Source organism: Lissotriton vulgaris, chromosome 11, assembly GCF_964263255.1.
Source record: "Lissotriton vulgaris chromosome 11, aLisVul1.2, whole genome shotgun sequence".
In the NCBI taxonomy this organism is placed as follows: domain Eukaryota; kingdom Metazoa; phylum Chordata; class Amphibia; order Caudata; family Salamandridae; genus Lissotriton; species Lissotriton vulgaris.
In genome coordinates, this window is record NC_141699.1 from 1,073,914,337 (window position 1) to 1,073,941,521 (window position 27,185).

A 27,185-nucleotide genomic window follows, 5' to 3' on the forward strand; every position below is an offset into this window, starting at 1 on the left:
CTCGGATCTGACAACCTCACCCCGTCAAGTGTGGAAAAAAAGGGGTCAAGAATATGGCCCCCTGAGTGGGTTGGAAGGGTGACGAGCTGAGCGAGTTGAAGAGCTTCAAGATCCGCCAGCAGAGTGCTCACGGTAGTGGATGACCCATTATCGAAATGGATATTGAGGTCCCCCAAGATGTTAAAATTGGCACAACCGAGCGCTGTAGGACTGACCATATCGGCCAGTGCGGACCTGAAGACAGAATCATTGCCGGGGGGACGGTAGATGAGCAAACCACTGAAAGTGAATTGATGGGAAAAAGCGACTTTGAAAATAGCACTTTCGCATGCGGGTAGTCCCGAGGGCTTCCATTCAGCCGGAAAGCAGGATTTGACTGCCATAGCGATGCCACCACCTCTTGTGGTCCTATTGGAAGTGAAGACGGTATAGTTCTGGGGGAATGCAAGATTCAATATGGCAGAATCAGAGTCCTGAAGCCAGGTTTCTGTCATTAGAAAGACATCGGGATCCTCTTTCTCTATCAAATCATAAATAGACAAGTGGTGCTTTACTAGTGATCTAACGTTTAGGCACCAAATACGAAGATCTCGAGATGCAACACACGCACATGTGACTGGAATAGCATATTCCAAGGAACGGATTTTAGTAGGGCTCTTAAGTGACCAGCCTTTACAGGCACAGCTATAAGGACCAACTAATGGGTCCACAGGCTTACAAACACATCCTTTGGACATTTGCCCTATGGCCAGCAGCTCTGACCGTGTGTAAGACAACATACCTGCCAGGAACGGCGAAGCAACACTGTGATGAAAAACAGAGCCTGCCCCGCCTCGCGCTGCCTCGACGCGGACGAGCGCAGACGGGCAGGACTCTGGCACGACTCCGGCTAAGCGACGGCGTCCTCACCTGCGCGTCCCGCTGCGCGGGAGAGGGGAGCTTTAAGTAGGCTCACCAATCCTAGCGCGAGCGCGAGGACGCTCCAAGATGGCGCCCGAAGCTACATTCACAGCCCTACCCAAAATGGCGCCCACAGTGAACCACCCCCGGGATCCAGGCCCGCCAAAACGGCGGTGAGGGAGCCAATTATATGCGGAATGAGGGAGGGGGCAAGACCCTGCTAAAAACAGGGGAGAAGTGCAGCAAAGTAAAATTAAAACAATGTCACAAAATCAGGAGAATTATATACCTGGTGTGTATATATATATGACTGTGCTTGTCAGTGATATGCTTTATGTTATTTATTATTGAAATGTACTGCTCTATGTATTTTATCATGTACTTTTATGGCCCACTGTGACCGAAATAAAGTTATCGAAGAAGATTAAATTAATTTTGACCTAAAACCTTAATTAAAGGCAATACATTTAATTTAATTTAAAAATGTTTCTGACATTTAAATTAAAAAATGAATTCCTTCCTAATGAAAAACTGTAATTTCCATGAATAATTATTGTAAGTGATCCATAGAATTATTAAAACTAACTTAATGAGTTTGAATAAAATGAATTGTTAGATTATGTGTAATGAAAAACAGGTTAATAAATATTTTATAATTAAATAATAATATGTACTAGTTCTACATCTTTTTTAACAATAACAAATAAATATATGTGTACTATTTGTACATTCATTTCTATTTTTAACTATTTTATATAGTCTAATTTTATTTAAAATTATTTCCTATGGGCTTTAATTTTAAGCCCTTAACTCCATTATTTAGAATAGGGGGGTGTTATTGTACGAGTGGTTGGTCATGTGTAGTGCTGGATTTATTACAAAATTGTAAGTTACTACAAAAGTTTATGTTACAAGTATATGTTACTACCAAAGTGTAAGTTACACATACATGTTATTACAAAAGAGTAAGTTGCACGTGTATGTTACTACAACGGTGTACGTTACTTCAAAAGTGCAGTTTGTGAATAGCACTTTGTTGTATGTTTTGTAGTACTACTTTAGTACTACATAACTTGCCACAAAGTGACGTTTGTGAATCAGGCCTGAAATTTAAACGTATGAAATGTGTCATTGTGCAGCTGACCTAAAGGAGCACTGTACCTGACATATAGTTGGAATAGAAACAGAAACTCCTGAAGGAATAATTTCCATTGATTACATTGACTGTTGAAAGATTGATCTCAATTGAATCCAAACTGAGCTGGAAGTAATGCATAAAGAGAGTTATTCAAGCACATTTAGTTCTATCAATACTAAATCACACAGTGATTAATGTTTTTTCCATACATAGAAGAGCTACCACAACTAGCACAAAACAACACCAGTTTTCTTAAATTGGTTTGTGCATCAGTTCATAGTGACATTTGGTAGTGTATAAACTAGTCAGCAAAAAAGAGAAAAGTCTCTGTAGTAATTTATGAAGCATCAGCTATTGGTTTGTTAGGCTGATGTGGAATGATCTGATAAATAGTGGCTGCACCCTGGTTACTATATGTTGTATTAATTAAAATATAGTTTTCCAACCTTTTAAACATTTTTATTATTTTAAACTTTTTGTGGTTATATTAATCTCACAGTTTTTTTTTTACTATGTTTAATGCTCGTTTTGATATTTTTAGAATTTCACCAGTGTCAAAGATCCCTTTATATTTCTTCATGTTGCATGTTGACATGGTCAAAAGTAATGAGATGTTACAAATTGGGATAAAAATAGCAGATGTATAAAGGTTGTGTGATCTAATTTCTGCAACCCATGGTATTTTGGTGAATTGATGCCATAGACTGTATGCCTAAAAAAGTACATTCTGCAAACAGTGCTTCGTTTTGAGTGGGTTTGACAGCCCACATAAATTGTGTCTCAACTGTAAATAAACATCCATCTCTTAGTGGAATATCATGCCTCCCAAAACAATTATATGAAAACATTTGCTAATCTACTGAACAAGCCCATTCCTTAGATTTCTGAGTTCAAACCATATGGGCCGCAACATACTTTCAGTTGTACCCATCCAACCCCTCACCTTGGATTTCTGGGTGTTTCACCATGTACAGGAGAGTCCAGCGTAAGGTGGTGGTGGTGGTCTCTGTCCCAGCTAGAAACAAATCAGCTGCCAGGCGGACCATGTTATGCTCATCAAATGTAGAGGTGACCTCAGGAGAGCCCTAAATAGAAGTTTATTATGCAAACGCAACAAATAAGAGTTATTAAAACAGCCTATTGTGAAGACATTGTAACTCTGGGAACTGATTGATGATGTAAAGTAGTCTAATCTTGGTCACAAAATGGAATTGATGGAAATTTAGTACGGTCAACTGTAGAATTAATTAATGCAGATTTCATTTTATCATAAGTATAAATTACATTGGGTGAGCTAGTTTAGCCCTTTTCGTGCTTAGGACGACTGGGAGCCATCCTGAGACACGGTGGGCACGTGCTCAGGATGGCTCCTGGCCGTCCTAGCACCAACCCATGGAGGAAGCATTGGAGCTCCCCCGTGGGCCACCCTTCATGCTGCCCCTACCAGGAGGACAGCGGAAGCCCTTCCTCCGGGCCTCCTCCTTCAAGCCATCTAATGACATCAGCGTGCATCATTAGATGAAACTGGACGCAGTGAAAGCCATTTTCTTCCACCGTGTCCAGGACAGAGGAAGTGAGTTTCTCATTGGGGAGGGGAAATTCTTTTATGAAAGAGGCATCAGGGGAAAGGAAAAGGTTTTCCTTTCCTCCAAAGTTTCTTTGAGCAGTCCTGCTGCAAGACTGCACGATTGTGCAGCAGGAATGCACGCTAGACACCATGGATTATTTTTATTTTAGCCTATTTTTTTTTAAATTTGCAATGCATGTGGGGAGTAGCCCGTTTGGGGGACATTTTTTTTGGCCGTTTCTGCCCCCCCTAAATTTTATTAATTTTGTGTTAGTTATTTTTTTTATATTACTAAAACATGCAGGGAGCGGACCCTTAGGCAAGGGTCAATTCCCTTTTGGGGACATTTTGTTTGGCCATTTCAGCCCCCGGTGTGGGGGCACATCGGCCCAAATAAATTTAAGATGGCCCACTAGGCCATAAGGGATTCTTTTTTTATTACTAATGCATGAGGTCAGTGGCCCCTTGAGCAAAGGTGGCTCCCCTTTGAGGGACATTTTGTTTGGTTGTTTCTGGGGGCAGATCAGCCCAAATTAATTTTAGATGGTCACCAGGGATTTTTTTTGTTTTTGTTCTTTTTTTTATGGTACGAATGCATGTGGGGATCGGCCCTTTGGGCAAGGGTCACTTCCCGCTGGAAGACATTTTGTTTGGCCACTTCTGCCCCCATGGGGGGGGGCAGATCAGCCCAAAATGATGTCAGATGGCCCGTTAGGCCCCTTGGGCAAGGGTAGCTCCCTTTTGAGGGGCATTTTGTGTGTCCGTTTCTGTGCCCTTGGGTGGCAGATCGGCACAATAATATTTTAGAATGCCCACTAGGCCACCAGGGATTTATTCTTTTATATAAATGTTTGTAGGGAGTGGCCCCTTGGGCAAGGGCTCTTCCCTTTATGAGATGGAATATTTTGGCTGTTTCTGTCCCCCTTGAGGGCGGATTGTTCTTGCGTATTTAGGCCCACCTACCCCCCAGCTTGGTTGGTAGAATGTGTGTGGACTGGTTCATTATTTGCATATGTTATTTTAATGTTTTATTTCTCCTTTTTATTCTATTGCAAAGCTTTTTGTTCTTGTTTGCAGTTACAGCAGTAATTGATCTACAGTTTCGGGTAATAGCATTTATTTGGTACGAATTTTCTTCGTTGTGTTTACTCCAAATGAATATTATTGTCATGCATGAGTGATTTTTTTTTGTAAGTGGTGTCATAACAGCAGCATATTTAGTTTGTGTTTTGAGTGTGAAACTCTTTGTGATTTCTTATGCGTTGTATTATGTGTCATTTTCTTTTTAGTGGGATATTATTGGTCCCTCCTGTGTCTGTACAGAGTAGGTGGTGGTGAGTCTATCTGCTTCTGACAAGTGAGTAGTATAGTTTTAGAGTATATAGGTATTTGTGATAAAGCCACATTTTGTTTATTAGTTATTCTACAAAGTGTTTGTTGTTGTTGACTTGTTTGACAAATTACATTTGTTAGTAAGGATTATGGCTAGCCACAGAATTACTGATCAGCAGGTGGTTGGTATGCTTTTTGAAATTTCCTCTGACCATGATTATGAGTCTGACAGTGTGTCTGAGGGAGAGGACGAAGTGCAAGATTCTGGCAGTGAGTTTTCTGCCCACGAGGAATCATCTGATGATGAAGCTAATCTCAGTGTGGATAAGGATACTCTCAGTGCAGAAGAAGTGTCTGTTTCAGAGGAGGACACTAATGTGTCAATGGTGCAGTAAGAGGCATCTGGGTTACAGCCTGTGGCTGCTGGGTTTCCCATTGGAAGTTCTGGAATCTGAGTTGATCCAAACACGGAGCAACTGAGTTGCCTGCCTTAAGTGGTGATGCAGGGTGTAGAGTGAATTGTGAAAATTCTTTGCCTATACATTTTTTCAGTTGTTTATGGATGATGTTTTTTTGGCCGAGATTGTTAAGCAGACTAATTTGTAATCTGAATAGCATTTGAGGGACAACAATGACAGACTTAGGCCCCACTCTAGAGCTACCCAATGGACTCCCACAAATCTGGAAGAGATGAAGAAATTTTGGGGTTTTACTTTTTTGAGGGGTTTGATAAGGAAGCCGTCCACGGCTTCATATTGGTCTATTAGTCCATTGATGGCACCAGCAATATTTCTTGTAATTATGAGTCGTGATTGGTATTTAATTGTGCTTTGGGTGCTGCATTTTGTTGATAATGCTTCGTTGTTGCAATGAGATCACCCTGACTGTAACCATCTTTTTAAGATGCAGCCTATTCTTGATCACTTTGTAGATTGATTTTCAGAGCTATATACCCCAGGGAATGAAATAGCTATTGATGAGTCTTTGGCCCTGTTCAAGGGTCGTTTGGTTTTTATACAGTACTTTCCTAGCATGAGGGCACATTATTGAATTAGGATGTATATGTTGTCTGATATTAAGACAGGATATGTCTTTAATTTCCGGATTTACACTGGTAGGGATTCCACTGTTGTCCTCCCTGGTTGTCCATCCACTTTAGGAGTTTCAGAGAAAATTGTGTGGGAACTTGCTAGAGGACTTTTTAACAAAGGTCACAATGTGTACATAGATAACTTCTACACTGCTGTGCAATTGTTTAAGGAAATGTTCAAAGTGGACACTCTTGCTTGTAGCACATTCTGCTCTGACCCCAAAGGTTACCCAAAACAGCTTGTTTGCAAAAAGCTTCAGAGGGGAGATTGCAGTGCCTTGTGTAGTGATGAACTGCTAGCTGTGAAATTTGTCAACAGAAGGGATGTGTACATGCTGACTACCATCCATCATGAAAGTACTTCCACTGTGGCTGTTTGGGGTCAGGTTGACGAAGTGCACATACCTGTGTGCATTGTATACTACAATGAGCACATGGGCAGTGTTGATAGAGTAGATCAAGGTTGGAACCTTACACTGCTATTCGTAAGGCTTATATTTGGTATAAGAAGTTGGTCATCCATCTTTTCAATTTTGCAACTTTTAATGCTTTTGTTGTGTTCAAGGAGTGATCTCCAGTGTCAAAGATGACTTTTGTTCAGTTTCAGGAGTTTGTCAAAGGCAGTCTTGTTATAGTGGAACAGGCAAGTGTTCCTAGAATTGGAGTGGTGGAGGATGTGGCTAGATTGAAAGATCACCACTTTCCCGATTTAATTCCTCCCACTGCCTGGTCTGTATGGTTTTTATTTGTTGTTCAGTTTCATGTTTGGCATTAGAATTATGTCTTTAGTTACCACTGTTGTGTTTGTAGTTACAGTTTTGTATCAAATTCCAATTGGTTTGTGTTTTCTTTATGGTTAAAAAATAATTTGACAGTGTGCGGGGTCTGGCCCTTGGCTGGTGGTGTGCGTGGAGTGGTGCTTGGCTGCCGGTGTACATGGACTGCCGCATTAGCTGGCAGTGTGCGAGAACTGGTGCTTGACTGGTGTTTGGCTGGTGGTGTGCGTGGACTGCCGATTGGCTGGCGGTGTTTGTGTGCTGGCGCTTGGCTGGCAGTGTGCATGGGCTGATGCTTGGCTAGTGGTATGCATAGGCTGGCACTGGGCAGGCGGTGTACGTGGGCTGGCGCTTGGCTGGCAGTGTGCGTGGGCTTGTGCTTGGCTGGCGGTGTGTGAGTAGTGACTTACTGCTGGTCATTACATACTCTGCTAAAGAAATACCACTGCACACTTTGTCAACCACCAGCCAGTGTGATTGCTGTGTCAGTCAATGTGTGCATATGAAAGTGATGAGCCCCTGAATGGCATTGTCTGTTGATGGAATGATGTAATCTTCTGGGCCCGAGGCTGGCTGTGTGAATGGTCTTGTGCATCATGTATGAAAGGTGTGTGACTGGGCTGTAAAGAGGTTGGTGCCTTGCTGTGGTTTTACAGCTCACCAGCTGTGAGTGATGGGTGCATTTCCTTTTTGTGAAATCTCTTGTTAATAGAATTTTACAATCTAAACCTTCACTCACCCTTGTGCCAAATCCAACCAGTATGTCTGTGTACTTAAGGAATCGTTTGTTTTAAAGTAATATTTCTCTTTTGTGTCTCTCTATGACAGGGTGTAGATTGTCTCCACAATGTCTGTTGATGTGAGTGTTGTAATGTGCTAGGGCCTCAGCTGGTGGTGAGAAAGTGTGTGTCGAGTATGAAAGGTGTGTGAATGGCCTGTAAAGAGGTTGGTATCTTTTAATTATTAACAGTGCGTTTCTTTTTTGTGTAATCTCCTGTTAATAAAACTTACATTTTGAACCTTTCACTCACCCTCGTGACAAATCCAACCAGTATGTGTGTGTACTTGAGGAACAGATGAATAGGCAGTCATATTTGTCTTATCTGTCTTTCTGTGCTAAGGTGTAGTCTGTCTCTAGGAAAAATTTACCAACTTTAGATATTTCTGTAAACCAAAAACATGGGGAGTGCTGGGTGGTGTGCCTCTCATGGATTCCAACAAGTTTTTTTTTATTCACAGTGCCATGCAAACCTCAAAATGTGACTATATCCACACATTTGTTGTCCATTACTGTTTCATATAATCTGGTATCAGAAAAAAACAAATTTCTTCTACTATACAGCAATACCCCCAGGTCTCTTGATAAAAACGGTACCTCACTCGTGTGGCTGGCCCAAGTACCCGCTACAGGCAAGGGCCCAAAATGTATCGAGGAGACATCAAAATCACCTATCACAAAATAACCTGGTTTTGCAAGGGGGACCCCTGAGTTTTGGGCCCTGGACTCAGGAGCCATCTGGGGAAACTACTAAACCAACACATTTCTGAAAACAAAACACCTGGGGGAGTCCAGCGAGGTATGGCTTGCATGGACCCCCAACGTTTTCCTACCCAGAATCCCCTGCAAACTTCAAATCTAGCTAACAAAATCACTTTTTCTCAAATTACTGTGTCGGAAAGTTGTGGGATCACTGGCTGACACAATTTTCCTACCATCCACCATTCCCTTAGGTCACTGGATAAAAACGGTACCTCACTCGTGTGGGTGGCCCAAGTACCTACAAGAGGCAAGGGCCCAAAATTTATTGGAGAGACATCAAAATGACCTATAAGAAAATATCCTGGTTTTGCAAGGGAGGGGGTCACCTGGGTTTTTGGCCCGGGCTTGGCAGCCATCTAGGGAAACTACCAAACCCACACATTTCTCAAAACTAGACACCCAGGGGAGTCCAGCAAGGTATGGCTTGCTTGGACCCCCTAACATTTTTCTACCCAGAATCCTCCTCAAACATTCCCCTAGGTCTCCCTATAAAAATGGTACCTCATTCGGGTGGGTGGCCCAAGTACCTGCAACAAGGAATGGCCCAAAATGTATTGAGGAGACATCAAAATAACCTACCAGAGAAAACATCCTGGTTTTGCAAGGGGGGACACCTGGGTTTTTGGCCCCCAGCTCAGTGGCCATCTAGGGAAACTACCAAACCCACTCCTACCTCAAAACTAGGCACCTGAGGGAGTCCAGAAAAGTATGGCTTGCATGGACCCCCCAACATTTTCCTACCCAGAAACCCCTGCAAACTTAAAATGTTGCTGAAAAAATCCCTTTTTTCTCAAATTTCTGTGTGGCAAATTTGTGGGATCATGGGCTGACAAAGATTTCCTACCACTCAGTGTTCCCCTACGTCTCTTGATAAAAGTGATACCTCACTCGTGTGGGTGGCCCAAGTACCTTTGACAGTCAAGGGCCCAAAACTTACTGAGGAGACATCAAAATGACCTATCACAAAACATCCTAGTTTTGCAAGGGGGGGTCACCTAGGTTTCTGGCCCCTGCTCGACGGCCATCTTGGGAAACTACCAACCCCACACATTTCTCAAAACTAGAGACCCGGGGGAGTCCAGCAGGGTATTGCTTGCTTGGACACCCCCCCCCCCCCCCCAAAGTTTTCTACCCAGAAGGGGTTAGGGTAAGGTTATGTTATGAACTTTGACATAGGGGCATAATGGATGTGGATGAGGTCTCATGCCTGTAGTATTTATGAATGGGATTAATTGATTCCTCTAAGTAGAGGAATTGAACTGAATAAAGACTTCAGAAATGAGAGAGATGGGTAGTTTCAATAATCCCAGGTTGAGGAGTGATTGGGAAGAGCAGTATCTCCCTCTGATAGGTGGAATATAATTACTTATAAGCATATATAAAGAGGTAAAGGAAGAAAGGACAATTTAATTAGTGAAGTGTGATGTATTTATTCATTTTGTTTTCTGTTAATTGCCACATTTATTGCCTTTCACATCCTTTGTAAAGCTGTGAAAGGATCTCTGTCAATAGGGTTTAGTTGACTTGTTGGGGCTGTGTTTTCTGTTTATTCCTGTAAGAAATCAGGTGAGGTGCTAAGTTTGCTGATGATGGGGGCCCCTTCTTTTTGAAGAGTAAGAAGGGTTTTCAAAGAACTGACAAGGTGTTGATGTATGACCTTAAAAATGCTTGGCTTTTGAAAGCTCATTTGGTTTGTTAGGTAAAAGCTGAGGTTATTCAAATTTTGTGAACACTGAGCTTTTTTATTATTTACTCACACACTTTACTCTTCTGTTAATTTTAGTATAAATACCCATTTGCATAAGAAATCAATCAGTCATACAGAATTGTGTTGTGTGACATTTTTCTTATCATTGCTTGTGTTATGTACAACACACCTCCTGGGTGCTTGACAAGAGCAGCCACCAGGGGAGAAGAGAACACTTACACTTGATATTTTAGTTTGGTAGAAATCAATCACGTCCTGGGGCTCCTCAGGCACTCCGTTTTCTTTGTGACTCTGTATTTCCTTCTTCATGAATTCCTCCAGAAAGGCATTGCTCCTGAAGATATCCTGATGAGGTCCTGGAAGATGCTGCATCAGCCAAGGGAACGCATCAAAGAGCTGGAGTTAAAGATATTGTATTGATTAAGCAGAGTATCCTTTACTGATTAAAGCTTTAACAAATAAATTGAATGTTCTTGTTAGACACAATCTACCTTTAAAACAGATACATTCTGAATTATGGCCAGACAGTCATCAAGCCTCACACCTGCATTTATGTGAGTGGGTTTCTGGGACAAGTGCTTGCGTGAGTGTCTGATGCAAAAATAACAGTTGATGGACAGAATGCAGAACAATGTCATACATTCACCCCAGTACAGAGATCTGGTCCTAAATCCATCGTTTTTTTGCACACCACCCCAGTTCAGACATGGCCATATGCAAATCAGCCTTGACCCTGTGCCTCATGGGAACAGTCCAGCCCGAACTGCCAAGCCATGTCTTTCCTGGACCGGAATCAAGCATCCTAGGACCGGTTTCTGGCTATCAGCCGTCTGCATTCTGTCCATCAACTGTGGTTTTTGCATTTGTCACCCCGAGTGGGATGGGTATGCTCAGACGTGAGTCCCATGCTCTCCACACCACTGGATTCAAGCAAGCCAGGGTGAAGACGGCTGGAATGCCAGAAACCAGTCCTCGAAAGCTTGTTTCCGGTCCAGGGAAGGCATGGCTTGGCAGTTCGGGCTGGAATGTTCCCATGAGGCACAGGGTCAGACTGATTTGCATATGGCCACGTCTAAACTAGGGTATTGTGAAGTGCAAAAAAACGATGGATTTAGGCCCTGATCTCAGTACTGGGGTGAATGTATGACATTGTTCTGCATTCTGTACATCAACAGTGGTTTTTGCATTTGTCACCCCGAGTGGGATGGGTATGCTCAGACGTGAGTCCCATGCTCTCCACACCACTGGGTTCAAGCAAGCTGGGCTGAAGACAGCTGTAAAGCCAGAAACCGGTCCTCGGAAGCTTGTTTCCGGTCCAGGGAAGGCATGGCTTGGCAGTTCGGGCTGGACTGTTCCCATGAGGCACAGGGTCAGACTGATTTGCATATGGCCATGTCTGAACTAGGGTGGTGTGGAATGCAAAAAACGATGAATTTAGGCCCAGATCTCTGTACTGGGGTGAATGTATGACATTGTTCTGCATTCTGCCCATCAACTGTGGTTTTTGCATTTGTCACCCCGACTGGGATGGGTATGCTCAGACGTGAGTCCCATGTTCTCCACACCACTGGATTCAAGCAAGCCGGGCTTAAGATGGCTTGAATGCCAGAAACCGGTCCTCGGAAGCTTGTTTCCGGTCCAGGGAAGGCATGGCTTGGCAGTTCGGGCTGGACTGTTCCCATGAGGCACAGGGTCAGACTGATTTGCATATGGCCATGTCTGAACTGGGGTGGTGTGGAATGCAAAAAACGATGGATTTAGGCCCAGATCTCTGTACTGGGGTGAATGTATGACATTGTTCTGCATTCTGTCCATCAACTGTGGTTTTTGCATTTGTCACCCCGAGTGGGATGGGTATGCTCAGACGTGAGTCCCATGCTCTCCACATCAATGGATTCAAGCAAGCCGGGCTGAAGACGCCTGGAATGCCAGAAACCGGTCCTCGGAAGCTTGTTTCCGGTCCAGGGAAGGCATGGCTTGGCAGTTCGGGCTGGACTGTTCCCATGAGGCACAGGGTCAGACTGATTTGCATATGGCCATGTCTGATCAGGGCTGATGTGGAGTGCAAAAAAATGATTGATTTAGGCCCAGATCGCTGTACTGGGGTGAATGTATGACATTGTTCTGCATTCTGTCCATCAACTGTGGTTTTTGCATTTGTCACCCCGAGTGGGATGGGTATGCTCAGACGTGAGTCCCATGCTCTCCACACAACTGGATTCAAGCAAGCCGGGTGAAGACGGCTGGAATGCCAGAAACCGGTCCTCAGAAGCTTGTTTCCGGTCCAGGGAAGGCATGGCTTGTCAGTTCGGGCTGGACTATTCCCATGAGGCACAGGGTCAGACTGATTTGCCAATGGCCATGTCTGAACTGGGGTGGTGTGGAGTGCAAAAAACCGATGGATTTAGGCCCAGATCTCTGTACACGGGTGAATGTATGACATTGTTCTGCATTCTGTGCATCAACTGTGGTTTTTGAGTGAGTGTCTGAGGCAAAACTAAATTGGAAAATGCATTGCAAGAAAAGTTTAGAACATAAGTTGAAAATGTTGTGGTATGAACTTTACAATTAAAATGACACATAGGGGCCGATTATGATCGCGGACGGACTTGATTCCGTCCGCGATCACCGAGGATGAGGGAACGTCCGCATGGGCTGCGGCGTTCCCTCCTGTGCAATTAGGATGTGACCGCCACCCTGGCGGTCACATCCTCTATTTTTAACATTGCGGCCGGTGCTGCTTCAAGCTGCACCCGCAGCAACGTTAAAAATGCACGCATTGCATTTGTATGTAGAAAGTGGCAGGCACCGCGCGGTGCCTGCCGCTTTCTGCATACAAATGCACAGGGATACCATAGGTACCCCCCATGTGCACCCCCCACCCTCGCAGTGAAGATATGTATACTTTTCCACGGCGGAAAACCCGCCGCGGAAAAGCATGTGATTGCCTCCATCCTAATATTCCTGGCGGTGGCTGATATACACCGCCAGCCATGTTAGTGCTTTTCCGCTGCGGTCGGAAGGCGACCGCAGCGGAAAAGCTGTGGACGGAATTCAAGACCCACCAGCCATCCTAATTTGGCGGTGGGTCTTTGGAGGCTCCGCAGCGGTTTTCCCGCATCCTCCGGGCCAGCGGTGGCTTCCGCCGGCCCGGAAGATGCAGGAAAACCGCGATCATAATCGGCCCCTATGTTAGGACTAGGCAAGAGAACATAGATTAAACCCAATCTACACAAATGCTGATTCTCCTATGTATTCTCCAAGGAAAGTCTTGCTGTTTGTGTCAAGCTTGAGCTTGGATTTCCTACCATGATTAGTGTTTAGTTCTTGGTGACATATTGTGTAACTGTGTTAGAACTGACCCACAACACACAGCACCTTTGTGGCTTCTCTTCCTCACAGTTTCAAGGTCCAGTTTCATATGTCCATAAATCCTCCTTACTCTACCTCTTGTTCGACTGGTCCCCGCTCACCCAATCCCCTAAGGTCTTTGGTGCCCACCACCCACAGCCGGGATCCATAACAACTACAAATCTCTGCTACTTGTTTGAAGAAGCGTCTCTAATGTATAGGCTGTGAAAGTAGATTTTTCTCTAATACAGTGTCCTACACTCCTATGAGAAAGTTAGGGCACTAAAAACAAGTAATATAGCAGGCAAGTAGTTTGTGATTTACATGAGAAAAGAATGTGCAAAAGTACAGGGTAGAAAAAAATAAAATCTTAATAAAAATGTGACGACATTAAGAATTGGGGACAGATGGCTAAAAACTAAAGCACACATCTGATGGGGAATTAAACACAGTCAATGTAAATTCAATTTCAATGGTAATCAGTTTCTTACCTAAACCTACATATATAAGTGAGGAACACATCATACTATACTGTTCGCTAGCTGTACAGCAAACCCCAAAATACAAGACTGTATTCTCTACTGATGACGGTTAATAAACCAGAAACACATGTCTAGAGATCAGCACTATCTGGACCAACCTGGGTGAAAAACTCGAAAATATCGGAGGGAGCTACAAGAGACTGCAGTTCCCAGAATGCCGGGGCGAACCTTGCCTGAGAGGTCAGCGGTGTGCTCCCACATCCTGTTATCTATATAAAGTACTCAAGTGAGTCATTGAGCTGACGAGCTCGTAGATGAAGCATCTGCGCGCCAGTGAGAGATACCGGACCTGATATAATGTTTGGCAGCCTACTCAGCAAACCCCAAAATACAAGACTGTATTCTCTACTGATGACGGCAAATAAACCAGAAACACGTGTCTAGAGATCAGCACTATCTGTGCCAACCTTGGCGAAATGCTCAAAAATATCGGAGTGAGCTACAAGAGACTGCAGTTCCCAGAATGCCGGGGCCAACCTTGCCTGAGAGGTCAGCGGTGTGCTCCCACATCCTGTTGTCACAACTCACATCACCTTTGTGGCTTCTCTTTCTCAGAGCTTCAAGGTTCAGTTTAATATGTCCATACTCTACCTCTTGTTCGACTGGTCCCCGCTCACCCAATCTCCTAAGGCCTTTGGTGCCCACCACCCACAGCCAGGATCCATAACAACTACAAATCTCTGCTACTTGTTTGGAGAAGCGTCTCAAATATATCGGCTGTGAAAGTAGATTTGTCTCTAATACAGTTTCCTACACTCCTACGAGAAAGTTAGGGCACTAAAAACAAGTAATGGAGCATGCATGTAGTTTGTGATTTACATGAGAAAAGAATGTGCAAAAGTACAGGGTAGAAAAAAATAAAATCTTAATAAAAATGTGACGACATTAAGAATTGAGGACAGATGGATTAAAAACTAAAGCACACAACTGATGGGGAATTAAACACAGTCAATGTAAATTCAATTTCAATGGTGAGAAGTTTCTTACCTAAACCTACATATATAAGTGAGGAACACATCATACTATACTGTTCGCTAGCTGTACTGTGTTTTTTCCTTAATGCATGATGCAAGCTCTGTTGCTATCTTCTGTTTTGAATTATCAATCTGCTTCTTCTATTTTGTGTATATTTTAAATAATTTTGAATTGGATTAATAGTAGACTAATATACTGCAAAATATGCAAACACCTAGGTGAACTCCCTACCTAACTCTGTAAGGTAAGAGAGTAAGGTACTAAAATAATCACTGGTCATGGGAACATGGAAATTATGTCAGCTGTGGTAGAGTATTTCTACCTTTGGAAACATCAGGCTTTGTGATAAATCCAAACTGCCCCTTGATGTAAGTTTATTCCAAAATAGTCATGGAGCAATCTCTTTCAACTCAAGTGCCCAGAGATCTGTTCCAGTAAGGGGTTGTTGCGAAATTGGGTAAGATTGAGAATTACTCCATCTCATCCTGTGACTGATGTATTCATCTCTCATCACCTTCTATATCTCATTCTCCTAAAATATATATTGTTTTCTACTTTTCTCACCTCACTTCTATTTTTTCTTTTTTGTCTTTCTATTTTCTCCGTATTGGATGTGTGCTCCCTCCCATTTATTTTATCCATGATCAACTTAGGCCTGTTTTTTTGACCTTGCACATGTTCTCTCTACTACTGCTGCAGTTTTTTACTATACATGTCTTTGCTTTCTTGTTTTAGCATACTTTCTTTCCTTTTTCTCCTACTCGCTCTCTCCATTTTTCATTTATGTTTTGATATTCTCTCTCTCTGCTCTTCCTTTTCACGTTCTCTTTCTCCGTTAACTTCTTTCTCATTCTACAGACTCTTTTACTCAATCAATTTCTCTGTACTTGGGCGTCAATCTTCTGCCTAATTCTCTCTTTCTAACTTTAACAGAGAGCTCAGGTTGTTTCCTCATTGGGGGAAGCCCCGTGGATGCTTCCGGATCCGTTTCTTTTGTGAAATTTGTTATCGACCCACAAGCCGACGATTGGGGACAATAAACATTGGTCATTTCAGTTGGTCCGTCATTCAAGGTGAGAAGAAATCCTGATCACCTGGTCCATGGATAGAAGACCCTCGCTTCTAATCAGTACTTTCCAGGCCCCCTGGTGGGTACTTCATCTTAAAGCTTGTCATAATTTTATCCAAAAGGGTGCCCCAGTTCTCAGAAGACTGACCCATATGATCAGGGCTCCTGTTCAGTTCCTTTGGAGCTGATACTAGAATAGGTTTCCCAGGCACCTGCAGCCTCTGCTGCATTATGATTAATGTGCCTTGAAGAAGGTGTGACCCACATCTGGGGTCATCCACCGAAACATGCGTCGGTGCTGGTGCCCACTGATCGACACTTCTCATTCAAAATGTTCATGTTTTTGTCTCCCCTTGAGATCTACATGAAGCTTCAAAGAATATGTAATAATTATTCATTGGGGACACATGTCTAAACTGTGGCCATTCAGCATGGTGGAATAGTTATGAAGCATCCTGTGTCTAATCTTATGTATAATACCTTCAACTATCATTTATGGAGATTATTGTGTCTGATGCAGTGGATCACCATTGAGCAATGGGTTGTGTGAGTGAGTGAGTGAGTATGTTTCTGTTAATAGTATGTGTTGCTGATTTGTATGTTTTTGTCAAGCCTGGGCACCACTAGTATGTACAATCATTTGTTGATGTGGTATTGTATTTATTGGAGTATTTATTAAAGGTTTATTACATGTATATTTGATATTTTGATATAACGAGAATGGGTAGAATACATTTGAGATACATGCCCTAATAAGCATGGTTTCATGGCATTAGTTATTAGTTATACAGCAGCCTACCCCTTTTTGCTGTTGCACACTGTTTTTTGCCTCCTGAGGACGGTATTACATAGTTCCCTTTTTCTTTATCCGTGACGTACAGCTTTTTTCATAGATTAATTACAGGCAGTGTGTGTGTTCTTGATGGATACTTGTGTTTTCCCCTGTTCCCCTGCCCTGGTATCCTCTCATGGGCCCCCTTCAGTGTGATTGTGCTTCCTTTGATTAACCACTCCCTTAGAATATGAATTCATCTTAAGACTCACCCTGCCCCACGCGCTGCCTAGTTTGCGAGCAACATCATCATTGGCTTCAATGAGCTGATTGAATTCTTCATCGTCTCTGGAGAAGTGGTGCCCAAAAACCACAGCAGAGATCACATTAGCGATAGAATGGACAATCGTCTGAAAGGGATCCAAGCTCCTCCCTGCAACCACAAAAAGAAAGAAGTAACTCATTGAAGCAATTTATAGTAAACCAGAGAGTTGTAGGGTCCTTGGCAGATCAAACCAGGAAAACAGCAATGGACTGAAATGATATGCCGAAAAATTTTAAGAGTTTTTTTTCAAGAATTCGATCTACTCCTTCTTTTCCCTAGTTTTCTCACGTCCAAGGACAACCTACCAATGAGATGTGAGAACCCAAGTGTCCGGCACTAATCAAGAAATTGATTACTCTCTTTGCGATGGAAAATTGGTTTCCCAAGTCTCCTTGACTTTGGCAGTAGCTTGCTTTGATCAGTGAAGGTCTGGCTCAAAAGATATGGTGTGAGGCTCGATGTTAGACACAGTGCAAAACAGATGAAGTTGAAAGAAGATGAATTTCCAGAGTTTCTTTTTTTGTATCAAAGAACAAAACCTCTATATCAACATATATATATATATATATATATATATATAGAGAGATATATATATATATATATATATATATATATATATATATATATATATATATATATATATATATATATATATATATATATATCCAACCAAAACTCCCATTCACAAGGAAAGAAGTACGCCTGACCAGACTTCAGGTAAAACATTGCGCTTTTATTTTCTTCAGACAGCTAGGTTAAAAAAGTCCTGACGCGTTTCGGGGCTTTGCATAGCCCCTTCCTCATAGGATGACCACACGGAATGCACTGTAATGCTCGTCATGGCGCCATCAGCTGCATGCTCTTAATTAAATGTTCCAAGTGGGCGTCTCAAGTGAGCAAAAAAAAGCATGCTGGTACCTGTAGTTGAGCGCTGTTTCTCCACAGTGGCTTTTTCAATATATATATATATATATATATATATATATATATATACACACATATATATATATATATATACATATATATCCACAAAACGATTAACTCTTTTAAGCAATCCAGGGACACAGCGGGGTACTTGTCAGGAAGCCTTAATTCACAGGTAACACCTGGGCATCATGCATTTTGGCTTCTCGCCTTCCTCAGATTCCGCTTGTTTACCCAGGTTACACCTCCTCCCACCTTTGAACTAGTTGTGGCACTCCCGTTGGCGGGAGTTCGGCTGACCCCGCTGCTAGAGGCAACTGCAGTCCATGTTATAACTACAGTTCCCAAAATGCACCTTGATGGTAAGTACCGCAGCAGGATCTCTGTAAATCCGTTTGGACGCTGAAAATTGCCTCTCAAAGGTGAGGTCGTGTAGCAGCCGGTGTCCCCCTTAATACAGTGCTAAGGCATCCCTCGGGTCCCCAACGCCTCAGCCTCAATACACGAAACAAGCCGGGCTGTGAAGTGAGTGTAATCATCGCTCCTCCCCGTGCAGTCACAGCCTGTCATTAACAGCAGCCACTTGCCAGGCTAGTTCATGAGGCGGTCTCGGGAGAATTCAATACCTTGAATACCACAGTTCATTTTGCCAGCAAAATCCCGGGACAACTTGTAAGGCGGGTCCTTGTAACGCGCTCCTGGCAGGTGCGTAAATATCCACAAAATGATTACTTCTTTCAATCAATCCAAGGACACAGCGGGGTACTTGTCAGGAAGCCTTTATTCATAGGTAACAGCTGGGAATAATGCATTTCGGCTTGTCGCCTTCCTCAGATGCTGCTTGTTTACCCAGGTTACACCTCCTCCCACCTTTGAACTAGTTGTGGCACTCCCATTGGCGGGAGATCAGCTGATCTCGCTGCTAGAGGCAACTGCAGTCCATGTTATAACTACAGTTCCCAAAATGCACCTTGATGATAAGTACCGCAGCAGGATCTCTGTAAATCCGTTTGGACGCTGAAAATTGCCTCTCAAAATTGGAGCCGTGTAGCAGCTAGTGTCCCTTTTAATACAGTGCTAAGGCATCCCTCGGGTCCCCAACGCCTCAGCCTCAATACACGAACCAAGCCGGGCTGTGAAGAGAGTGTAATCATCCCTCCTTCCTTTGCAAACACCGCCTGTCATTAACAGCAGCCAATTGCCAGCTTCGTTCATGAGGCGGTCTTGGGAGTGTATATATATATATATATATATATATATATATATATATATATATATATATATATATATATATATATATATATATCCAACACACAGAGTTGCCCTCGAAGAAAGAGCCTGCACAAGTGGATGACCTTCATTCATTTATTGGAGGTTGTCAGCGTGGAGAACAGGGAACCCCCAGTCATTGTTGTAGCCGATGCCCTTCATCACAGGCATATCTGGAGTCACAGGCAAACAGCGCACCTGAAATACATTAACAAGTCCCTGCCCCCGTGGACATGGCATCAACACAGCCTTCTGGTACTTGTGGTACTGCTGCGGTACAGCTCAAGTGAGTTGCCTTTCTGCTGCAGGAATATTAACTTTTAAAATCCCAAGTGGGTTGGAGGACTTCTCCGCTCGACTCACGCTGAGTATATATATGGTTCTGTGTGGATACGACCTTTACATCGTGGTCATTACACCGCGATGCCATGACAACACGGTTGTTACAACGACCCCGTTGTGACCACGCAATGCCATTACTACGCAAGTCATTACATCAACTTGCAGTAGATGGCGCACTAACATAAGGAATAGGAGAGTTTACTATTCCAACACCATCCCTACTGTTGCGTACGCTGGAGTTGGAATAGTCTATACTACTATTATAAAGAGAGAACTCTCACCTTTGAGCCAGGTAAACTCGGGAACCACAGCGCCAATCTACACACCCGATACATGCTTGAAAATGTCAGGGTGTGTAGATGGACATAGGCTATATACCAAAAAAATATATATGTTAGAAGGGCAAAGTACGTTCTTTGCCAAAGTAGTCCCTTGGAAGTAGCGCCATCTCTGAGGTGGATGTGTGCGCTAACGACGTGCGTGCTGGCATCACGGGTCAGACATTTTGGTAAAGTAAACAGGTCAGTTAGGAGCCAGGAGCCAGGAGCCAAGAGGGGCCAGGAGCGCGGAAACAACACCCTGCGAGGTCGGACATGCCCAGAGGTAGGAGGGGCCAGGAGACCTCTCACAGCCCCCCTGCAGTGTACCACTCCTCTCCTACCCCTCACAGGAGACGTGCCCCGGCTCCTCAGTGAAGCGGGGCTCCGAGGCGCTGTGGGCGGCGTGGACCGCCAGGGAGGCCCCCAGGAGCAGGGCTCCATCCCTGGAGTAAGACTCCTGCTAACAAACGTGTAACCTGCAGGCAGAGCCGCGGGTGTCTGCGCATGCGCAGCACAGCAGAAGTAGCGCCACGCAGAGACCAAGTCCCATCGAGGCGCTACAACTGCTGACGTCTCCGCCCTGTTTTCATCTTAGCACAACCGTGTGCGCGCCATCTCAGCAATGGAAACTCATAGGTTATCTTGACACAGCGATGAGAAATCGAAGTGAACAGAGGTTACATTTAAAATATTCCGTAAAGGGAGCGTCCGCTTTTCATGCACCCAGCTCATGTCAGCGCGAGGCCCTTCTAACCCCCGGCACCTCGGAAGGGTTTTACATTTTCATGCACCCTGCTCATGTCAGCGCGAGGCCCTTCTAACCCTCGGCACTTTGGAAGGGTTTTATAAAGTTCCTCGAAGTCCTCAGGGAAGAAATACCAGAAGAGTGACCCCGGGACATCCAGGAACCTCTCTCCCGGGTGCCGCATATTGAGGGGTATCTCTCCCAGATGCCGCATAATGCTTAGGGGTGCACTAGGACCTGCATTATCAATAATAACAGTGCAGGTAATGATATGTTGGAGTAAAAGCAGTGACGGTCTTCTGATGCGTTCCACGCAGTGCGGGGAGGTTCCCGGCGCTGCAGCGGCGCGCCGGGTGATGTTCACACAGATGTCAGGTGTCATCACTTCTTGCTGGGCCTTTTCTAGATCCCTTTTTTTAAGTAATATCATCAGCCCAGTAAATGCTGCCAACGCTACTTACCCAGGGATTCCTTAGTATGGGCTGCAGACCGGGCCAGCGCTCTCTTCCACATGCCGCATAATGCTTAGGGGTGCACTAGGACTGCATTATCAATAATAACAGTGCAGGTAATGATATGTTGGAGTAAAAGCAGTGACGGTCTTCTGATGCGTTCCATGCGGTGCAGGGAGGTTCCCGGCGCTGCAGCGGCGCGCCCGGTGATGCTCACACAGACGTCAGGTGTCATCACTTCTTGCTGGGCCTTTTCTAGATCCCTTTTTTAAAGTAATATCATCAGCCCAGTAAATGCTGCCAATGCTACTTACCCAGGGATTCCTTAGTATGGGCTGCAGACCGGGCCAGCGCTGCCCTGGGGGTCCCAAAGGGTTTGTCACAGGGACAATGTCACAGGATGAGCAGGAGAGCCCACACACTGGGACTCATCCGAGTGTGAACCCTGCAGGCCCTGTATCCTATAATACATGCAGGTTACAGGTCAGGGCTATGGACCCTGCATAGAAACAAGTGAGTCCTGCCCACAGGGACCTGCCAGGCCTGGCCGCCTCACTGATGCAGAAAACTGGGAATGAAAGACAATCTGGCAACAATGCTGTGTTCTGCATGAATCCAATGAAATGTCCAGGAGTGTTTCTGGGACCCTCACACTCTTGAGCGCACCGGTAGGGGATACAGTGACATGGTCATGGCATGGTATCCACTGTGTGGGTCATTTACCGCGTGTCCAGCAAGCGATTGCTCCAAATCCACACATAAAACATCTCTGCAGAGTCTTGGGTGGGACAAAGGGTCACTGATGCCACATTTAAATGAAGGACCATCAGGAGCTCTCGACTTTGAACACGTGGTCACAGATGAGAAGGCGCGGCTCGATTCCTGAGACAGCGGTGAGCAGACAGGAGGTAGCCCCGCGTGGGGCCGCGAGGAACACGCCTTGAAGAGGCTGCTTTCAGATAGCTCCTGGACTTGTCGATAGATTGGGACCTGAGCTTCGGGTCCTCACTTTGGGGCCGTGAGTCATAAGGGAGCAACACCAACCTCAATACAGAAAGGCACCGTGCCTACATATCGGCCTCCAAGAGCCAGAGGTGGAGCGCCGTTTTCTTTTGATAGTTGGGGCCCTGTGAACGGTCTGCAAAATGTTGAGGTAGGTCCCAAAATCTACTGGTAGCCATGATATTCCTTACATTAAGGAACACCTTGGCAGCCAGGTTCAAAAGTCCTCTGGAAAATTGGAAATTTGTCCCCCCGGTTCGGGTGGATAAGATATTGCAGCATTCCGGTTGAGGCAATATCACAGGTCTGTTCTGTGACATTTCTCATACCCGGCTTGCATGAAGGGTACCACCCTTCGAGGTCATGGGGGGAGAAGTGATCGTATTCACTGAATTTGTTGAGATGCCGGAGGCCCCTTGGCTCGAAAAAGGAACGAGCAGGCCACAGCATTGAGTACCAAGCGTCCCAAATAACAGGGCCACAGAGGTGCATTTCTGGCTTTTATCACCTTGGAAAGGTTCCACGGTTGCCAATAGTGTTTTTTGCTAACTCTGGATTCAAGAACCCTGACATCCAATGGAGCCTCAAACACAAGCAAGCGGTTCTCAGAGATGTCATAGCCCACATAGACATGTTAAGATGGAAACAAGGTTAGAACCTTGGGTGTTTGACGCAGTCATGGTGAGACTGTGCCAACTCCAGTGCCTCAGGAATCACAACTCCTATGGAAAAATGCAAATAGATTTTAGCCCCCACAGCCAATCTATCTAGCTGGACCAAAGGCTCCTCTAGAGATGAGTAGGCTCAGTCATTAGTAACTGCCAGATGGACCTCCTCAGGTATGAGGTTGGTCAAAAGAACATAATCCATACTAATATTATAAAGAGAGAGCCCAAACCTTTGAGGCGGGTAATCTCAGTAACCACAGCACCAATCATAACACCCAATACAGCGTTGGAAAGGGCAGTTGCAGCAGAAGGACATAGGCTATGCAGATGGCCACCATATTTTTTTTATTTTTTTTTGCAGAGTTTTATATAGCGCAAACTTGACCGAAACTGAATTAGGTATCAGAGCACTTTACATAGCACCAGTTACGTTACATGAGGACACACATTCATTTTTGTTAGGCATGGGAAGATGAAGTGATTTGCCCAGAATCACAGGATGTTTGGCGTCGTTACCAAGACTCGAATCCGGATCCCCAGGTCCGAGGTCGAGCGCCTTAGCCGTTAGGCCAACTCCTCTATACATTTAAAAGATAAAAGAACCGTGCCAGGAAAGTAGTCCCTTGTGGGCGTGTCTGCGTTGTGCTGTGGGCATGGGATGGAGGCGTGACTAACGCTCGGGCGTGTGGTACGGCCATCGCATCGTGGGCTGTGGCCATGTGCTGGGGGCGTGACAAATGCTGGGGGCGTGTGTCCGCCCTTCATGCCATGTGAGTCATACATACAAACGACAATTACGTTGCTGCGCAGCATCAAGGGGCACACTGGGGGTGTGACACGCTGGGGGCATGAGAAACGCTGGGGGCGTGTGTCCGGCCTTCATGCCATGTGAACGCAATTGCACCGCATCAAGGGGCACGCTGGGGGTGTGTGCTACGTTCCGCCCTTCATGCCACGTGGGTCGTACATTATTCAGAAGATCGTCTGCTGTGGCCGTGTGCTGGGGGCATGACAAACGCGTTCACCTGGAGGCCTGGTAAGTAACCTTACTGCAGCCTCTCCGGCGCGCTGTTACTGAACTCTCTCATTCAACGAAATTACACGCGCCTGCTACCATCAACCAGGGCTCTAGCTGGGCTCAGGCGGCGGATCAGTACACTAATTACACGCGCCTGCTACCATCAACCAGGGCTCTAGCCGGGCTCAGGCGGCGGATCAGTACACTAATTACACGCGCCTGATAACATGAACCAGGGCTGCAGCTGGACCTCAAGCGGGGGAACACGCGCCTGCTAACATCAAACAGGCCTGCATCTGGCCCTCAAGCGGAAGCGGGGGAACAAGCAAATGAGCGTGTCTGCTTGGATAATTACTGCACTGTCACTCTCCTCTCTCATTAAACGGATTTACCCGCGGCTGATAACTCTCTCATTCAACGACATTACACGCACCTGCTAACCTCAACCAGGGCTGTAGCTGGGCTCAGGCGGCGGATCACTACACCAATTACACGTGCCTGCTAACATCAACCAGGGCTGCAGCTTGGCCTTCTCCATCCCTATTCTAATGAAACAAAAAATGTTGTCTACCGCGAGATTTTAAAATAAATTGCCCTTGCCAAATACACACATTACATACATTCTATTTCATACCCGGACTACGTCGGGACGGGCTGCTAGTATATTATACATTTCTAATGTTAGCGCACCATCTGCTGCAAGTCGATGTAATGACTTGCGTAGTATTGGCATTGCATTGTACCTACGCGGTCGTTGTAACAACTGCTTTGTAATGCAACGCAATGTAATAGCTCGCAAAGTAACAAGTCACATTCGGTTCTGTGCAATAAGATTAGTAGCCAAAAAAGAAAAACAATGCAAGCAATAAGGTGACACAGAGAAATACAGCTTCAACACTGAGCACAGAAGTTACACACACTATATGCTGTTCTGAGTTCCAAAGTGTTTATGACCACTAAACAATTTGTAAACTAAAGAGAGCCATGTTCTACTTGCCAAAAAGAATAACTCTGTTCATAGTCGGTACCAATGATGCTCAACCAACATTTCATGACAGCTTCCACAGGGTTCAGGCTGCAATCGCTTTACTTCTCTCCCACCTATATTACATTAATATCTACTGTCATATCGACACAACATGAGGATGTGCAGAAAACTGTTTGTGCCACTGGACACATAGCAACCATCTGTGAGCCATCTGTTTTTGGCAGAAAGTATGGTTATTTCAGTTGAAATCCCTGACAGCTCCAAAATAAAATCCTGGTGAGTGAAATGTTCCTCATGAAACAGGCAGGCAATAGCTTTGATGAGACAGGTTAAGTAGTTGGCTGAATGTTAATATTGGATACAGTACCATAATTACAGATGGCCTTTCTAACCACTATCGAATAATGACGATCCTGCGCCTTTATGAAGGACTTTTAAGTACATGGTAATTCCGAAACTCACGTTGGTGCAACCTTCCCCTTGTTTTGTAATTCTTTGTGTCCATTTTGTGAATTTTTGTATGTAATGTTGTTTATATGTTTAATGTAGTAGCATATTTTATCGGATTGTCTTTTCACATGATTGCTATGTTTTTCACTTGGGAAACATGTACAACCATTGAATGTCTTTTCAGTATAGATTGTGGGCTCTTCTTACTCTTATTCTTCCTCTATTTAGATATCATTTTGCGAATTGTTTATTATATGTTTGAGTGTGCCTTTTAGAATTAACTTGGACAAAACAAATGAAAAACTAATGAAAAACAAAAAAGTATTGTATATGTTTGATAATAAATGATTGAAAATCAAAAGTGTTGTGGGGTCGGGTGCATATATATTTTGTTGGATATATTACTAGGGGTGGGCGTAGTTTGCGAAGTAGCGCTACGCGAAGCTACTCGAAGTGCACTTCGCACTACGTGAACTTCACATAGCACTACGCGAGCTGCGTAGTAGCATGTTCGCACTGTGCAAGATGCGGTTTCAATGATTGCACAGTGCGGACAAGCATCCAGCACTGTGCAATCATTGAAAACAGCATCTTGCACAGTGCGAGCTGTAGTTTTCTGCAGCTCGAGTAGATTATTACTCGAGCTGCAGCTTTCTCAACGCGAACTGGTAGTTTCTCATTGTGAGCGGTCGCGAGCATGAGCAACCACTCACAATGAAAAACCTTACCTCCCCGCGTTGAGAATCTCGCCGGGATGTCATTTTGCGAACATGACGTTAAGGACCACGAACAAGCAAAAAATGAGCGCTGCACTACGCTACGCTGCACTACGCGTGTTCGCACTGTGCTACGTGCAGCTCGCGTAGTGCGAAGTTGCGCAAACTTCGCAAACTCCGTGAGCGTAGAGTAGTGCTATACTGAGTGGGGGACACTGTCCATGTTGATTAGTGCAGGCTTAACCACCATAGATTCAGCCTCCGTCATAGGAAGAAAGGAATCTTTGGCTGATATTCAACTGGTGCCAGTCTAAGAAATCTGAACTTCCTCCATCTGATGTGGATACTGGATATATATCCATAAAGTGATATTATGTTGTGGGTGTCCAGCGAGACCAGAAGTCAAGAGATGGAACAGGAGATCACATCTTGGTGACCAGCCAGTAGTATGACTGCCTCCTTTCTGGTGATGGAGTTTGAGGTTGGAGATGGCCACCATGATGCTTTTTACTGCCACGCTGTGACTTAACTTCATTGTGAATTTCAAATGGGCTGATAACAGTAAGGCTATCTTTGTTCACTCTATCTTGGTCTGATTTTGTCGGCCATGTTGAAAGATAAATGGTGCGCGCTTGCAATCGCTTTTCTTTAGTTCTTGCCTTTGGTTTGTTAATCTCCACTTATCCTCACAACTAATGCTTAGCTTGGAAACTGTTAATGTGGATGATGGCTGCTTTAAATGTATGTAGCTACACAAAACGATCATTTGTATCCTAACCACTGCACCTGTTCTTTTGCAAACTGCTTGCATGCAGTAGTAACCTTTCTACGTAAAGAGCTCAGACATCCCTTTGTGTTTATCCTGCGCTATATAAAACCATGCAAATAAATAAATAAATTCACATTATATCAGATGAAACTGAATTAGCCCATTATGGGGCTCAGATGTTTAATATCATAGAAGTGGCACCTGGGCCTGAGATCATTTACCTTTCGTCATCGCAAAGAACTCCACCAAGCTCTGGGCCTCCTCCTGGATTCGGGCTTCTAGACTTTTCTTGCCAACCCCGAGATTCCTCAGAGTCGTCAGGCCGAAGCGTCTCTGCTGTTTCCAGTTGTGTCCAGAGGAAAAGATAACTCCTAAGTAATCAATTGTGTGTTACATTATTAGTTAATTGTCCCTTCAACGCAATATACCCATTTTAT

General features: G+C 44.5%; 1 protein-coding gene across 2 annotated transcripts in view; it reads right to left on the reverse strand.

The window, feature by feature from the left end:
• LOC147684132 (cytochrome P450 2J4-like) overlaps positions 1–27,185 on the reverse strand; it is a 68,819-nt gene that overhangs the window by 25,687 nt on the left and 15,947 nt on the right. For both annotated transcript variants that reach the window (XM_086944518.1, XM_086944517.1), the window contains exons 3-6: positions 26,970–27,119; positions 17,033–17,193; positions 10,271–10,447; positions 2,982–3,123 (exon numbers count right to left, since the gene is read on the reverse strand). In XM_086944518.1, coding sequence (XP_086800644.1) covers positions 2,982–3,123; positions 10,271–10,447; positions 17,033–17,193; positions 26,970–27,119 — 630 coding nt within the window. The remainder of the gene's footprint in view (positions 1–2,981; positions 3,124–10,270; positions 10,448–17,032; positions 17,194–26,969; positions 27,120–27,185) is intronic.